Genomic DNA, 16607 nt, shown 5'->3' with positions numbered 1-16607 from the left:
CTTTGTGTCAGAGAGGAGTCAGACGCTCTTAGCAGGAAAAGATACTCATCCGGGAAAACGAGCCCCAGGAAATTACGGAAAGGAAAAATATTGCGATGACTGATAGAACTCCTTCACTTTATGTCTCCGTTAGCCATGCAGAACACAGCTAGATGGGCTCTGCTGCCATAACGGCTCGGGCTTTAATGCCGTAAGTACTAGACTGCTTGTGCGGCTTGGAATGACAATTCAAGTACAATTTTACGTTTATGAGTTTATTTTTGCCGACTCGTATAACGGCCAAATCCAGCCCAAATTGTCCAGGTCCCACTTTCAAAGCACGTTAAGTGTGCAAATTGTATCTGCACATGAAATTCATCGCAGTAAATCCTGAGGAGAGGCTGAAGGAGATGCTGGGACAGGCCCCGATGTGAGAACGCCTTGGGCACCGCTTTTTCCAGGCAGGACGATCCAGGTGCTCCGTTCAGAGAGCAGCGGGGCTGCGCAGCCCCGGGCACCCAGGGCGACGTGTCCTGCTGCAGCGATGTGCACGCAGCGCCCGCCCCGACCCACCGAGTCGGGCGCCCAACCGGGCACCAGACCCCCCACCCTTGCTGTGTGCGGCCGGCAACCCGAAGAACTGCACTTTAGTCTCTCGTTTTGTTCTGAGATGACCTGGAATGAGCCTCATACTCTCTCTACATCACAGCAGTTATGATGTAATACAACAGTTTTTCCCTATCAGGCTATTTTTTGGCTGAAATCGAGCCTATGAAATACTGCAATTACAGTTTCTTTTTCATGTGTTTTGCTCCTGACATTTCTTCTGTCTTCCTATTCTTTCAAAGAACACCAAATATTCAGTGTAATTAAGGCTCTGCAGGAATGATCTTTCAACACATAATGATGAAGAGCAAGAGTTTTCATGGGGAAAGTATTTACGGCTTTCAGAAGCAATGGAAACAATACCTGCTTTTGACCCCAGCGAGGCCCCTAAAATTCATTTCTCAGGAGAAAACCACAGTCAAAATAGCAAAGCCTTAACTCAGAGACGGGAGTATCCTGAACGAGGCACCAGAGTCCTCTGCCGACGCTATCATCATAGGTCAATGCCACTTAAAGCCAACTTAGGGACTATTTAGAGGCAGGCAAAGGACGTATTTGATCCATCTCCCCTTTTAATCAGTCTTCCTTAGTTATTGATGAAGCCTCCGCTCCTCACCACCCCGGCCCCCACAGAGCTATAAACACCAGCAATTTATAAGGCTTCGTGGGGGTAATTTGTCTGGCGACTCTGACGCGAGGTTGGAGGTGGCCCGTGCAGGTGGCTGATTCGAATTGTCACCCGTCCTCTGACTCACACGGCCTTCAAATTACAGCTAATCCCCTTTGGGTGCACAACGGGGTGGGTGGGTCTAATATTCATCTTAATTGCAACAAGGACTGGGTCATCCATAAGAAATGTCTCTGGAGATGCAATTTAGACTCAAAAAGCATTTTGTGTTAGATCTTTAAACCTTCTTTGAAATGCTCCCCTGTTTCCCTGCCAAACAGGCCAAGAAGAGACAAGAAAATAATCATAGTTTTTGATGAAGTATTCCTCAGACCCTGTTCCCCCCGCAGGAGGGGGGAAGCCAGCCCACGGGGGATCCTGAGCAGCCCCCCGTTAGTATGGCTCCAGCTGTATGGGGTCAACGAGCTCCGCTCGCTTCTTCCTTCATTACCCCTCTGTTTCCGCTAATGGTCCCACTCGCTTTTCAAGCACTGAAGACTCTGTCGCAGCTTTGCAGTTTTCTGAATATTTCTCTGTAATTTGAGCAGCACCAGTAGGTTTTCACTCAGAGACCTTGAAGTTCTTCAGTGTGTCATCTTGTCAGGCTCATTTGATCTTACCAATTCCCTTTCTGTTTCATATTCTTTCATTGGCAGCCCAAGAAAGTTTTCATCTGATTCTTGAACTCTGCCTTTATTTGACAGAGAGGGCTTCGGCGCCGTCCTTTATGGCAGAGATTTACAGCAAGTTGAAAGAAATAGGCAGCATGTAAAGCCAGGTCTGAATTCAGCCTGATTCTGGTTTTCCTTTCTGATTTTCTCTTATTTAAGAAAGCAGGGGGAGGTGGGCAGCGAGAGCGGCCCGGCCGTTCCCTGGAGGAACGAGCAGGACTGTCAGGGCGCAGCCCGAGCGAGGCACCCGCAAACCCAGCGCGGGCGACGGTCCCCGCTGCAGAACGGCGAGACGAAAGAGGGGGGAGGAGAGGTCGCTGAACTGTACCTTGCCTGTGGAAAATAGAAGCCAAAAGTGACAGATATACCCAGGATGAACTTCTCTACACCCACATGGCCTGTGCATTGCGCCCCGTCCATCCCCCGTGATGGGGTCTTCCCCACGGACGCCCTCCCACGCTTCGCCCTCCTCTGTTCACGTCCCGCGGACGGCGGCTCCGCGTTCGCAGAACATGTCCTCACATCAGGCGCTGAGGGGGGAGCGGGGCTGGGGGGGTTTGCTGAGGGGCACCTGGGAGAGAGCTGGGGCTCTTTTCTCTAAATATATCCAACTGTCTGCCTGCGGGCGCCTGTGAAATTAAGCAACAAGACATCTCTTTGGATAGCAGCACGTCTGGCGGAGAATTACAGAGAGAAATATCTCCTAATACAAACTGTGGGCTGGGCTTTGAGAAAGGGCTGTTGTAAAGCTACAGAGATCTCAGAAGGAAGCGGAGATGATAATTAATGCCTGGTTCAAAAGCAATTATACCAATTATGTTTTTAATTTAATCTCTGCAAAATTTGGGACTCTTAGAAAATGTAAATAAACAGCTCTAAAAATATTAGCGTCTCTCCTGTTGAGCATCCTCCCCAGCTCCTGGCTGGGAGAGCCGTGCTCACAGCAGTGCTTGCCTGCCAACCCTAGGCAGGATTTGCAGAGAGATGATCACAGAAAATTCCCTCGGTTCTGCCCAAGAACTACAGAGGGCCCCATAGAAACATGCCCCACAGGGAAAAAATGTTCTCCCACCACCTGCACCAGTGCCGAGCATCACAGCAGCCCGTGGCAAACCCACACCCACTCCCACCATTGTGCTGGTGCTCTGAGGACTCCTGCCCCGCAGGGCGGTGGGAAGCTCTGCTTCTCACTGAGCGAAATCCCACCCCCGTTCCCGTGTGCACCAGCAGGAGAGTCCCCTGAAACGCTGCCGTTTGCCACAGCTACCGCTGCAGAACCACTGCAGCACCTCTCCTCACTCAATCTAGAAATGTCACTATTCCCCACATCCCGGAACTGCTGCGTGCTCGGGCTAGAGGTCGCGTGTCTGCACCGCATCCCATCCCATGGTCGTGTGCTCCATTGCTGTCGTGTGACGTAGCGCTGCAGAGATGATCCGAAGTGACCGAAGGCTTTGGGGAAGCGACTTGAGATACCTCAGAAGGACCTGGCTTCCCGGGTTTCCTTGCTGCCTGCAATGCGGGACATGGGGCTAACAGCCGTGCTGGTCACTTCTGAAAATCTTGGCTGAATTTGTCTTTTTTTTTAATAAGCCGCAGAACCGAAGGGGTGGGCAGGCCCTGCACAGCAGCACGAGATGTATTAAGGCTCTTTTTTTCCTGTTCCTTTAGGGTCTTGTCATGCCACATCCCGATTAATGAGCTCTCGCTTTCCATGTGCCGCCGTAGGTTCAGCCCATACGAGTGGTACGATGCTCACCCCTGTAACCCAGGATCAGACATCGTGGAGAATAACTTCACCCTATTGAACAGCTTCTGGTTTGGGATGGGAGCACTGATGCAGCAAGGTACGGCGGCACCTCCCCGCACCCCCAGCCGGCTCTCCAGCACAGACCTTTTGTGGCGGCTTTTTAAATTTAAAATTTATTTTGTTTGTGATGGGAACAAGATAAAACACCTGAACAGGCACAGAAGCGCTCGTCAGAACTGGCTCCCTGCTGAAAGGCGGCGAGGTGTGGGAGAGGGGAGGCAGCTCTCCTCTGGCACCTCCTGGGACCCGCTGTGCTGGGAAGCGCCCAGCGCCTGCTGCTCCCGGAGGGGACGGGCTGGGGCACAGCAGCACCTAAGGGAGCCGCTGCCCAGGGAGCCGCGGGCACCGCGGGCAGCCCCTGGCTGGGGCCACGGCGGCAAAGGGCTAATGAGATCGTAATCTCATCAGGGGAACCAGCTGTGATCTGCAGTCAGGAGCTCTTGGCGACTGCGTTTGTGTGATTCACTCACTTTGAACTTCATCTCCGCGCAGACACCCGCTGAGCCGTGGGATGGAGAAACAGGGGGACATGTGCCAGGGCCGAGCCCCGTCTGGGGCACCAGGAAAAAGTCCAAGGCTTTTATGCCAAGAAAACCCTCCGATTTCTTCTGTGTCAGAGCAGGATGGAGCTTGTCAATCTTTTTTTTTTTTTTTTTTACGTGCCTTTATTTGTGCTTCCCAGCGTCTGCAGGGTCAAAGCCCCCGTCCCAACAGCTCACCCCACGGCTCCAGGACAGACTCATCACTCGCCCTACGAGGCAGAGCCCCGCGGGCTGCAGCTGCTGCCGGCACGCACGTGCCACTGCATGGCAATAATCACTATTAATGAAGCGTGCACGCTCTGGCAGGTGTCAGAAGGAGCAGCTCCCGAGTCTGCCATCTGGAAGCGCACAGCTACATGATGGAGCGGTGGTGTGTTCACACGTGTGCTGCTGCTGGTGCACACAGAGGAGCACCCACCCACCGTGCCCCCGGGAGGAACACTGCCTTCATCTCCCTCAGCTGTTTAATTCACCAGACTCTGCAGCATCCCACAGATTCTGTAAATTCCTGCTTCTGTTAACTCGAGCAATTTGTTTAAGTTCAGGATCTCTGTCCTGGCTCGCTCAGTTTTAAATCAACTTTTACAGAAGACAGAACATCTTGCCCTCTGGCCTGTCTCCATTTTTATCCTCATCTGGTCATTCTGCACATTGTGAAATGGCCTGAAACCCCCTCTAGCACAGGGCGAAGGCTGCTGGGGCAAAGAGGATGGCGAGAGCTCCTGCAGGCAGCTCTCCCTGGCAGCCACTGCCTCTGAGACTAAACGCTTTCAGTGTCACTGGTGTAAGACACCACAATGACGGGATCCTTAGAAATGGGAAATGGATGGGATTACATTCATATATGTGGATGGAATAGAGCAAATGGAATATATATAGATGGAATGAATAGAGTAAATCTGTTAGGAAGACAGCAGAGGGGGAGCTTGTGAGCAGCTCCGAATAAGGAACGAAATTCAGCTGTGATCTAATTGCAGAAAATCCAGGAATAGAAATAAGTGGAAAATGTCAAACATTTGTCACACTTTAATTTACCGTGTATCAGTAGTTACACCCAGAGAGCAAAAGAACCACAGCATCAGCTTGGTGGCGTGCACAGTGCTACTGCTCTGCGCTCCTCCTGCTGCCACTGCTCCAGCCTGTAATAGAGACTCTTCCCGATCTCGGCTGCTCTGATGGACAGTGACAGTTCCCAGCAAGAGGGTTTAGCAGGATGAATCATCCTCTTATCAGATGCTGATAAATGAAAAGAGCTGTATTCTTTTTAACTCTATTCTGCATCTAAGAAAAATAATATTTCAAAGCTAGACTGATGTCACACCGTCCAATGCATCAAAGGGCATGAGATGGAATGGGGAAGAAGCAGGATCTTGAGAAGAACCGAAGCAGCCCTCTATGTCCAAGGCTCCTCTGCTCCCTGGTGCCTCCTTGCTGCATTCAGATAGGAGAAAAACTACACTCCATGCTATGCTTTGATGCCACGCTGCTTAAAACTGCTTTGCAAAGCCCAATCTTTGCTGCAAATTCCAGGTTGGATATGTCCTCTGAACACAGTTGTTTCAAACCCAAAGCTGTTGCCTGGCTTTGAAAGGTGTCTTGGGTGATTACAAAAATAGCACAACCCATTTAGTCCTTCATGTCTGCTCAATAAAAGTCATTCCAGACCTGTTACACCTTTTCTGCCGTAACATCTCCTGCTTCCCTACTTCTAACCAGTATTCAAAGTACTGGACCCTGATAGTTCCTTTCTCTTGCTGTTTGATTTTTTTTAAACCTTGTGTATTTGAACACACTCCCTAGAGTGAGTCCTTTGAAAAGTAATCCATATAAAAGCAAAGCACTTTTTAAATGGCAGAACAAAACACTCATAAAAGTTCATAAATGGCTTGCTATTTAAATCTCATAAAAGCAGCCTAGTTAATTACTTCAGTTCGAATGTTTCCTGTAAATTGTGCACTGTACCCAAGGTCAGCAATAAGGGGAGAGGATTTTTCTGCAAATGCTACAAAAACCCCACTGATTTCCTCACATGCAAGATGTCTGGATAATTTGCCTCAAAACCAGTTGAATTTAATTGTGTAGCTGTTACAGTTTTGACAGTGAAACCTAATCTTTTTATATACGAGTGTATATGTATATAATGTACGTATGCATATATAAAACGGGTCCTTTCTCTCTCTTTGTTTCCTCTTCTCTCTTTCTCCTTCCCCCCGTCCCACCCCAGGCTCTGAGCTGATGCCCAAAGCACTGTCTACACGGATCATTGGTGGCATATGGTGGTTCTTCACCCTAATTATCATCTCGTCCTACACGGCCAACCTTGCCGCCTTCCTGACGGTGGAGAGGATGGAATCCCCCATCGACTCTGCAGATGACTTGGCAAAGCAGACAAAAATAGAGTATGGAGCAGTGAAGGATGGAGCTACTATGACCTTCTTCAAGGTGAGACCAGGCAAAGGCTTTCCACCATCCAGGCAGAGACGCAGCACTCTGAGGCCAACGGGAGTGAGAACAAAGAACCAAAGACAAAAAGCCTCCTAAGCCACCGCTGCTGCTCCTTATAAGCGCGTTGTTTCAGTCTCGCATCCTTGGCTAGACGCTGACCCCTGTCAGTTCAGCTTACCTAGATCCACATCATGGCTAACCCCCCCTCTCCCTGGTGCTACTTGAAGTTAGAATTACAAAGTTATATTGATTTTACAGCTTCGGAGACTGTACCCAGTATTGGCTCAGACACCCTAAAATGAGGCATGTATTAGGCCTACAGAAAAAAGCCCTACGGAAAAATCCTACCTTCCCTAAAGTATCTTCCCTATTGCCACATCTCACCCACTGCAGCTCCTTCCTTGTCTCTACAGCAACAGCTCCACGGAGCCCTCGGGGCTGACCTGGTCGGCCTTCAGGGACAGGGAAGAGACCAAATGACACCTAAACCCGGACAGGTGTCACAAAGTGCCCTCCCTGACCAGTATTTTTTACAGCTGAAATATCTTTCTTGTCCTTCAGGTGTTCACATTGATGTAGTCAAGTTTTACTACCCTCTGAAACCCAGTGCAGGGTAACACCACCAATGCATCAGAATTAAATTACATTAATTTCTTCTCTTTAAAACATACTTAATTTCAGAAGTTAGCCAGCACTGCAGAGGAGGTAGCTAAGAGCATTCGTATTTCACTATTGCCTCAAAAATTGAAAGAAACTGCGGGACTTAAAAAGACCTTTAAAACCATAGCTAGCCTGTAAAAACACGCTTTGCAAAAAAGAGTGAGAGAATAAAGGAATAGAAATGAGGGGTGATTAATCTAAGGAATGATCCCTGTGGCTTGGAGAGGAATTTAAATTCATCGATGAACTCAAAAAGCTGTCTTTCCGGGGAAGGTTTGGCGTTCTCTGTGCTCCCCTGGGAGCGCCGGTCAGAGCTCGGGGTCCCGCGGTGCCGCTGCCCTCCCGGGGCGCTCGGTCAGCGCCACCGCAGGAGCGCCAGTGGAGCCGAGCCGGCGGCCGCAGGAGCGGCATTGCCTCCCCCGCACCTCTGCTGCCTTCCCCCTCCGGTCACCCCGATTCAGAAGGAAATATATGGGCAAAGTGTGGCAAACGTAGTTCATGCTTTAAAAAGCAGGTTGTGCCTGGAATACTGCAGTAACTTGAACAGGCATAGTGTAAAGGCAGCTACAGTAGGCTGTCAGCAGTTTAATTGCCAGCACTCATTAAAGGAAGCCAATGTGCTGAATTTTAATAACAAGAAGCAGCAGCATTGTTCCGCAACTTTTCTTGGCTGTGACTTGGTTAAGGAGCCACTATGCTTTCTGAATCTCTGCGCTGACTTTGACAGGCAGGAACACAGATCGGTGAAGAAAAATGGAGGATTTTGCTTAGTTTGATCTTTAATTAATTCTGGGAAATGAAAGTGTTGCACAGAATAGCCAGTTGCCGCTGGTGAGTTTGCTTTCTGCGGTGGAGCTGGTGCACACAGTTCTGTCTTTGGCACGGTCAGGCATTTGGCATGGCCTTGCGTTACCGCCCAAAAGCAATACACACCTACAACAGCTATCAGGAAAAGACAGACTTTTACTGTTGTGTTTTAACTACTCTTTCCAATAAGAGTTTTACATAAGAATAAAAGGAAACTCTCTTTTGAGAACCTTCAAGGACAGAGTATATTTATTGCTTCCTATCAGTATCCATCAGAATCATTCTTCAGGCTTCTAATGGGCATTTGGCAGGGTTTATCGATGCAGTGTATTTTCTTTTTTCTTTATTATTACTGCTGTTTGAAGATGAATTCTCAGGGATGTCCCTTCTGACGAGCGTTTCGATTGCTGGCACAGTGGGAGCGCTCGTGTGGGATGATGCTGTGTTCACTTGTCCTTTGCATACAGGGAAATGTGGGAGAGCCAGAACTTCTCCCACCGCTCACCGAGGTCTTTGACAAATGATGGGCACGTGCCAGGGTGGTATCAGTACAGCTGCTCTGCCAGTGCCACCTTCACGGGGACAGCTGTCAGACAGCGCAAAGGTCTGGGGGACAGAGCAAGGGGCCCCTGCGGCGCCTGCTGAGGATCTGCCCTCCCCGCGGATGAGTGGGACTGAAGGAACGGCCAACAGCTTCACGGCACCTTCCTCTGCTCTGCTAACGCGGGGTTCCCAGCAGAGAGAGAGCCCCACGCAGGCTGCGCGACTGCTGCTCTTCAAAACCCCTGGAGATCTGGCGGACAGAGCACTGCTGCCCGTTGCTGGACAGACTGGTGCTGCTGGGACAAAAGGCTGGTGGGGACATCCTGACTGGGATCACCCACTGCGCCCATCCTGTGGATTATCCACTAGGACTTAGCCCAGAGCGCTACCTTGCTCTTTGTATGACTGTTCCCCAAAGCAGTTCCCCTCACGTTAGGAACTCGATCCTCCGCTTCTCCGTCTCCAAGAAGCTGCAAACCGCAGACACTGACCCCCCTGAGCTGTGGCCTGAGCCCCACGGCCACCATCAGCAGTGCCCAGTGGCTGTGGCCACCACTGTCTCGTCTGGGTCTGTGGCCCTCCCGGCACCGGGGAGGTGTGACAAAGTGGGGTGTAGGGCCGCAGGAGGAGAGCAGCACCCCGGAGCCGAGCTTTGGGAGCAAGGCAAGCGCCTTCCGCTCTGTTCCCTGAGGCAGCTCCCAAAACACTACCCAGACTGGTGCCCGGGGCCAGGCACCCTCCGTGAGGGTTCACGCAGAGCTCACCAAAGGCACCGCACAAGTTCCCGACTGAACCAAGCTGAAGCACATCTCTGGGGCAGACCCGCAGCGGGCGATCTGCTCCCACAGAGGGGTTTTTGCCTGTGCAGCTGAGCTCAGCAGCGACCGCGAGTGGGAAGGAGACCAGAGACTTTCACAGATTTTGACTTCACAAAAAGAACTTTTGAGAAGCTATTTATTCCCTGGCAACGCAGATCAAGTTACAGGAATAAACACAGATCAATTAATTTAGGAACAGCATCTCGCTTTCGGTATAAATCACGCCAGAAATCCTTCCTGTCTTGCAGAGGATCTGTCTCTCTCTAAGCAATGCTGGGTTCAACGTGGGGTTCGGAGTGAGAGTGTGTGTATGTGTGTACATATATATTCACTTGTACAGAAATGTTAAATCCTCAAGAGTAAGTATCTTCAGTTGGTGAAAATCAATTTATTTTTTCATACAGGCTGGAATTGAAAATCTTAAGCCTGAAAGTTACTTTCTTGCCAATTTCACTGATAAAAAAGCGTATATGTCTTGGCAAGATGCCTTGTAGTGGCTCCTCTAAACTATTCCATTAATTTATGTGGGTGACTGGTCTTGAAGCATTGGTTATTAACGGGAGCTTCTGAGCTGTGACTCTAAAGAATGAATTCAGAGGCATTCGCAGCGTTGTTGCAATTGCGGCATTGAGAGGGGCTGGTACGCAGCTTTTCATACATGCATCTCATTTAGCACTGACTCAGGGTTTTATTAAGATGCAGAGGACAGCGGAGCAGATTCTGCTGTTATTTATCCTGACCGAAACAAGGAGAAGCTCCGCTCACATGAATCGGTGGGAGAGGCATAAGCAGAGAGAAACAGGATCCCCCGGCGTGAGCCATGGCTGCACTCATCACCAGCGCTAAACTGCCGCCTTTGTTTATTAGCAATAATCTCCATCATTCCTAAAGTTCCGGAGTTCCCGACTCTAGAATTTCTCTGCCAGGAAGAAGTCAATGTCAGGTCATTTATCTTAATGCTTCAGAGCAACCACGCAGTTCCTCCTCATCCGCCTTTGGCAGCAGAGCAAAGTTGTCATTGGGGGGGACCCTTCGGAGGACGCAGGGGCACAGGAGGGTCTCTCTGCCCACCACCAACTCAGACTTCTTTCATGCAGCCCATAAAAGCGAATGGTGATTCCATAGGGAAGAAATTTGCACCTCGTCACAGCCCAGCAAATATCAGTTCAAACCAGTAACTAATCCCAGTAAAGATTTTTTAAGGTAAATTCCTTAAGCTGTAAAATCAGGGATCCAGCAAAACGACACACACACAGGAAAGTCCAGCAAAAGAAACGCAACTTGCGTGCATTCTTTAGTGACTATTAAATGACTAAGATGGTTTTGCTTATTTGACTGGTATGTTCTCAGGTGAGGTCACCCCAATCCCATAGATAAGCGACCACCTTTGCGGTGTGGCAGAAGTATTCTGAGGAGGAAAAGGGGGAAGGAACAACTTTTCCCGTAACAGGAAAAAATGCCCAGTGGTCGAAGCTCTCCGGAATTAAGCGGGAGCTGGAGCACCGTACGCTCCTCGCCGTGGTTGCGCCTGCAATTTTTGATTGATGACTGCTCTCCCAATGACTGACAATTGCTTCTAAAATGGACTTTTAACAACCAGACGGGTCTCTCCAACTGCTAGTGCTGTGCCGAGAATTACAGTTGGTGAATTTTCACTTGGAAAAGGAGAGTTCTTATCTCATGTTAGCTGAGTTAAAGAAACTAATAGGAAATAAATTCCCAGTGAGGAGGTGGCAGGTTTTAGACTACGCGGAGAGCCCGAGATTGCCTTGAGCAGAGGCGTGCAGCGAACCGCCTGCCGCGGGGCTTGGCCTGTCCTCCCGGAGGAGCTACCACAGCCTCGGCGTTGGGGACGGGGAGGCCGTGGCGCCCAGGGGGGTTGCTGCGGGGAGAGAGCCCTTCTCTGCCGAGGGGCTCGTCCCTGTGTCGCCGGGTCTCTGTTTCGGCAGGAGCAGGCAGCGGTGGGCAGCTCCGGGCTGGTGGGGAGCCCCCGCCGAGGCGCGCTCCGGCCGGGGGCTGCTCCCCCCGCCATGGGTGCCCCCTCGCAGCACGGCCCCAGCCCAGAAAGCCGGGCTTCTCCTGGCATTTCAAAACACAATTAAGTCCTTTCAGCTGGTCAGAAGCGGTGATTTAAGAAGAGGAGAGAAAAGTGGTTTTTCTCTTCCAGGGAGCCCTGTCTCATGTAATTTAAGTTCCCTGAAGAGCTACAATGCCTCATGCAAGTCCTATTAGCTTCACTAAATGCAGCCTATTGATTTTTTGCCAGTTTATTTTGCTCTATGCTTTAAACTGGGAGAACGCTGATGTTGTTTAAGAGCTCTGTGTCAACACCCAAGGAGCATTAAATGCAGGAAGAGAAGGAGAGAAAGGGAGAGGCAGTGAACCCAGAGGCCTCTGATGTGAACTATATAAATGTTAAACAAGTCGTTATCAGCAAGCCGAGTATGCTATTCATTTCAATTACCCATTGTAATGCACAGATATTTAATAATCCTTTTGGAGGCTACATTTCTTGCTGCTCTTTGAGGTTTGATAGATGCCACAAATCTACCTTACAGGCACTGGCCCAGATTTTCAAGAGAGGGAGATTATCCTGCCTCGTGAATGAAGTTTGCTCCGGCACATCCACTGCCGCACATTCATCAAGTGGATTATAAGAAGCAGGAGCCTGCACTGAGCGCAGTGAGCCCGTGGTTGTTTCAGAACGGGCCCACGGGGTTAAAGACAGCGGAACAGCCCTCATCACTGTGCTGTACTAACCAACTTCGGGGTGTTAAGCCACATGCCAACTTCTGTTAAATATGCTGAATAAAAGAAGTGGACTGGCAAAGCATTTGAAATATAAAGCATTATGGGGGTCTTCTTTTCTTAGTTAATTTACCCTTATTTCTAGTGTTTTTATGAGAAGTACCTATGCTGGCATGTTTTGAGTGATGTTGAAAAATGAGGGGGAGAAGTGATAGCAGCAGTTGGGATGGGCTGGGGCTCCATCTCCTGCTTTCTATCGGAAGGACAGACCCAAATCGGAGATAAACGACAGCTAAACCAGAAAGTGCAGTTTCTGCCGCAGCGACTCCTCATGCAGCTGCAGGTGAGCAGTTACCCTTATTCAAGGCAAAGCACAAAGACTTATCGGCCCCTCCAACTTATCAGCCAGCTTCAGGCTCTCGCTAAGTAGTGCTGTGGAGGAGGAGGAGGTTTTGGCTGACTAAGCTGCCTCTTATAAATAAGAAGGCAAAAAGAGATCTGGGAAAAACAAGAAATCAGGCAGAAAAGAAGAACGGCACATAAAGGAACATGACCACAAGCCTCAATAGCCAAGCGCTTTTCCAGAGCTCAATGGGACGTATGGAGCTGTGTTGATGAGAGCTACACCACCCACGGGAACAGAGTGGCCAGCGAAGGGGGTGCTTCAGGAGAAGGCTGATGTGCCTTTCCCGGGGAGTCTTTCAAGACTAACGCCGGTTACGTCTATTGTGACAACCTACATAGAGGCAATTCAGAAGGTGGTTGTAGATAAATGGTATATTTCAAATGTTACGGAAAGACATAAAATAACCATATTTCTTCTCACCCAACACATTTTCTAGAAGAAGAAAAAGACATTCTCATGAAAATATATTCCTCCTTTTTTAACAGAATGCCTGCTGATAGTGAAAGAATATCCATGTTTATTTTTAGCCGTAAGACAATCTTCTTGACTATTTCTATGCCTCTGTTTATGTGGATACGTTAAATTTGTTTGGCAGCTGCACATATCTCAGAGGAGACATGTTTCCTTGTGATGCTTGAGGAAAGGCAAAACTATAATAGAGTGTGTGCAAAAGAGAAAAACATGCCCTCTGAAATGTTCTTTGTCTTCTCTCATTGTGCAGAAACATTACAGGATAAACAAAATTCTGGTTAGGAAACTAATACATGTAAACAGATATACTGACAGCCCGTCACAGTAGCAGGTTCTGCAGGGCATCACGGCAGGCTCGCCCCGTACCTTACTGAAGCGAATGAGCAGTTCAGTTCCACCCACAGGATCAGGTCTCCGGAGCAGTGACTCTTTCTGCTGAGCGTCTGCACAATGTGTGCGGGAACCTTTGTCTCTTGTTAGGGCAACGTGAAGCCAAACAATGTTGAGCAGTGAAAGCAGAGAGATATTTAAGACAAGGTCAAATAGGTAATAGTTCCATTATGTGATCCGTTCTCAAACTGGTATTATCATTGACTGTAAAGACACGAGGTTTCAGCAAAAAGAAGACTAATTCTTATTTTGGGGGCGGGGGGTATTGTTTTTCCAGAAATCCAAAATTTCCACGTTTGAAAAAATGTGGGCTTTCATGAGCAGCAAACCCACAGCTCTTGTTAAAAACAACGAGGAAGGAATCCAGCGGACCCTCACGGCCGATTACGCCCTGCTGATGGAGTCAACCACCATCGAGTACATCACCCAGAGGAACTGCAACCTGACGCAGATCGGGGGGCTCATTGATTCCAAAGGCTACGGGATTGGGACTCCCATGGGTAAGTGACAGCGGTAGCGTTTCTGTAGGTGGCCGTGGAGGGGGGCTAGTTACCACAAATACAGCAGATGGGATTAAGACAGTCCACTCCCACCAGTGAATTTCCAAATACTTATGCTGCCTGCCTGTTGATGAGCGGACTGAACAGCCCTGCTTAGCGCAGGCACGTTCCCTACTTTGTGTGGCTTTTGCCCTTCTTTCCATCTGTGTGTAATGGTGTTCCCCCTCCCCAGGGTCACCGTACAGGGACAAGATCACTATTGCCATCCTCCAGCTCCAGGAGGAGGACAAGCTCCACGTAATGAAGGAGAAGTGGTGGCGAGGGAATGGCTGCCCTGAGGATGAGAACAAGGAGGCCAGCGCTCTGGGCATCCAAAACATCGGTGGGATTTTCATTGTCTTGGCAGCAGGCTTGGTGCTCTCCGTCTTCGTGGCCATGGTGGAGTTCATCTACAAGCTGCGCAAAACGGCGGAGCGCGAGCAGGTACTGCTTTCCTCAGTCTCCCTGCGCCAGCGCTAGCCCGGCCGTTAGGGGCGTCACGCGCGGACCCCAGAGACAGGCAGGGGGACGGGCAGAGGGGTTCAGCCCTGACCCTGCTGCCGGGAGGCCCCAGCGCCCGCAGCCCAAGGGCTGAAATGAACACCCCCGAAATGCCCTTCCCTCAGGCTCACTGCTTCTGTTCCGCGCCCAGAGCCTCAGGTCAGGGGGTAAATCACGTCCGCTCTGATCAGGGCCATCTGCTGCTGCAGTAACTAGACTAGTGAACATTTGTAGGGTAATTTTGAGCAAGCCGACACAGAAATCAGAAAAATACGGACACAGGTCCCTGGGAAGGGACCTTTCCGAGCTGTTACATCCACTCGTCACTACCACATGCAATTGTGTTGCATATTCCAGGCGTAATGCATGAAGTCTCCATCTCTTCTCCCCACTCCTGTTCAAAGGGCCTCAAGAAACTTGCCAGGGTCTACCACAAAGCCTCATATTATTTTATCAACTTTTCACAACACATAAAAACGGCCCATCCCACCCAGAGTGGCTTATTAGTGCACCTGAAACAAGAGGACTGCTTTGATGTTTTTCCCTCTGCCTTGTGTGTCACGGCACAGTAAGTGGAACGTGCATTTGCGTGCATGACCAGAAATCAAAGCGTGCCACCCATGGGATGGACTAGATAGATGAAGGAAAACTGCCCACTAGCAGCCCCAGAGGGATTCGGTAGCCCTCTGTTTCCCAGCACATACATCTACCAGACCCCCGGCAGGGATCACACAAAGCACCGGCACTCCAACAGCCGCCGTAGCTCTCCCTTCCCGCAGGATTTAATGTGTCCAAGGTACAATTCTTGCCAAAGGACAGAGGGGTCAATTGGCCCCGTGCGTCACTGAAGTCACACTAAGTACAGCCGATGCCTTAAACGCAGCCTAAGCCTCCCGCTCGCCCTCTGCAGAGCCTAGTCTCAGCATCCTCCTGCTCACAGAGAGGGCAGAGCAGAACATTTTGCCAGGAGTAACGGTGCTTTTTGTCCCTGCTCTCCCCAGCGCTCCTTCTGCAGCGCCATGGCCGATGAGATCCGGCTGTCGCTCACCTGCCAGCGCCGGGTCAAGCACAAGCCCCAGCCACCCGTCATGGTGAAGACGGACGCCGTGATCAACATGCACACGTTCAACGACCGACGGCTGCCGGGGAAGGACAACATGACCTGCAACACGGGGTTGACACCTGTGTTTCCCTAGGGAATGGGAGCGGGGGGCGGGAGGGAAGGAATGGCAGCAGACAAGGCTGGATGCACTCTTAACTAGGGAAGCAAGGATTAAAAACCGAGAAAACAAACAAACAAACAAAAAGCCTGGTTTGGTTCATTTCAAGAACAAGGCCTTTACAACACAGATGCATCGATCACCGGCATAGAAGCAAGAACTTCAAAGCACGGACTGTAACATGGGTCTTGGGGCTTTTCTGTTTTGTTTTTGTTATTTTTTGTTCCTTTTTTTTTAAACGCTTAGATCCTACAGGCCTCATGGAGTCCAAACACACCACCATCCAGGAGTCTGATGTTTACATACTGCAAACACACGGAGGCGAAACAGAATTGAGCCAAACTGACCCTCGGCGGGTGAGGAGGAGCCCCCGAGGAAGGCTTCTTTAGCATGGCAATAAAAAGAAACCCTTTGTCAGGTGCAGCGTGAGCGTCTATTCCCCACTGACACAGACAGCACATTTAGGATACCTTGTCCGGGAAAGGGAAAGGTGTCTGTGAAGCACCGTGATGGTCAAGGCTGTGCCTCCTCTCAAAGCAGCGCATGGTGGCCCTTCACCTCACGGCTGTGCTGGCCGTGGCCATCGAAGTCCACGTGGGGGTGTGGGGGGAGAAGGCAACGCACACAGTCATCAGTAGATCCGAGACAGCTGACAGCGATGGGACGAGGACGCCTGAATGGAACCGAACTCTTGGCCAGGGATGGGACAGCGCGGTGCGCACCGGAGCCACTGCCACCGCCGAGTGACACCACCCACACGCCCTGTGGCAAACTCCAACCTGCA

General features: G+C 50.2%; 2 protein-coding genes across 2 annotated transcripts in view; both read left to right on the top strand.

The window, feature by feature from the left end:
* GRIK3 (glutamate receptor, ionotropic, kainate 3) overlaps positions 1-15888 on the top strand; it is a 124486-nt gene extending 108598 nt beyond the window's left edge. Inside the window, exons 15-19 of the mRNA XM_009879870.1 lie at positions 3652-3770; positions 6500-6717; positions 13841-14063; positions 14296-14546; positions 15605-15888. Coding sequence (XP_009878172.1) covers positions 3652-3770; positions 6500-6717; positions 13841-14063; positions 14296-14546; positions 15605-15799 — 1006 coding nt within the window. The 3' untranslated portion in view covers positions 15800-15888. The remainder of the gene's footprint in view (positions 1-3651; positions 3771-6499; positions 6718-13840; positions 14064-14295; positions 14547-15604) is intronic.
* A 478-nt stretch (positions 15889-16366) lies between these two features.
* The window catches only part of LOC104281820 (granulocyte colony-stimulating factor receptor-like), a 187944-nt gene continuing 187703 nt past the window's right edge, over positions 16367-16607 (top strand). Inside the window, exon 1 of the mRNA XM_009879869.1 lies at positions 16367-16537. Coding sequence (XP_009878171.1) covers positions 16367-16537 — 171 coding nt within the window. The remainder of the gene's footprint in view (positions 16538-16607) is intronic.

This window comes from Charadrius vociferus, unplaced genomic scaffold, assembly GCF_000708025.1.
Source record: "Charadrius vociferus isolate BGI_N301 unplaced genomic scaffold, ASM70802v2 scaffold562, whole genome shotgun sequence".
Taxonomy (NCBI): Eukaryota; Metazoa; Chordata; class Aves; order Charadriiformes; family Charadriidae; genus Charadrius; species Charadrius vociferus.
The sequence above is the reverse complement of the archived record's forward strand: the minus strand, read 5'-3'. Positions and strand labels throughout refer to the sequence as shown.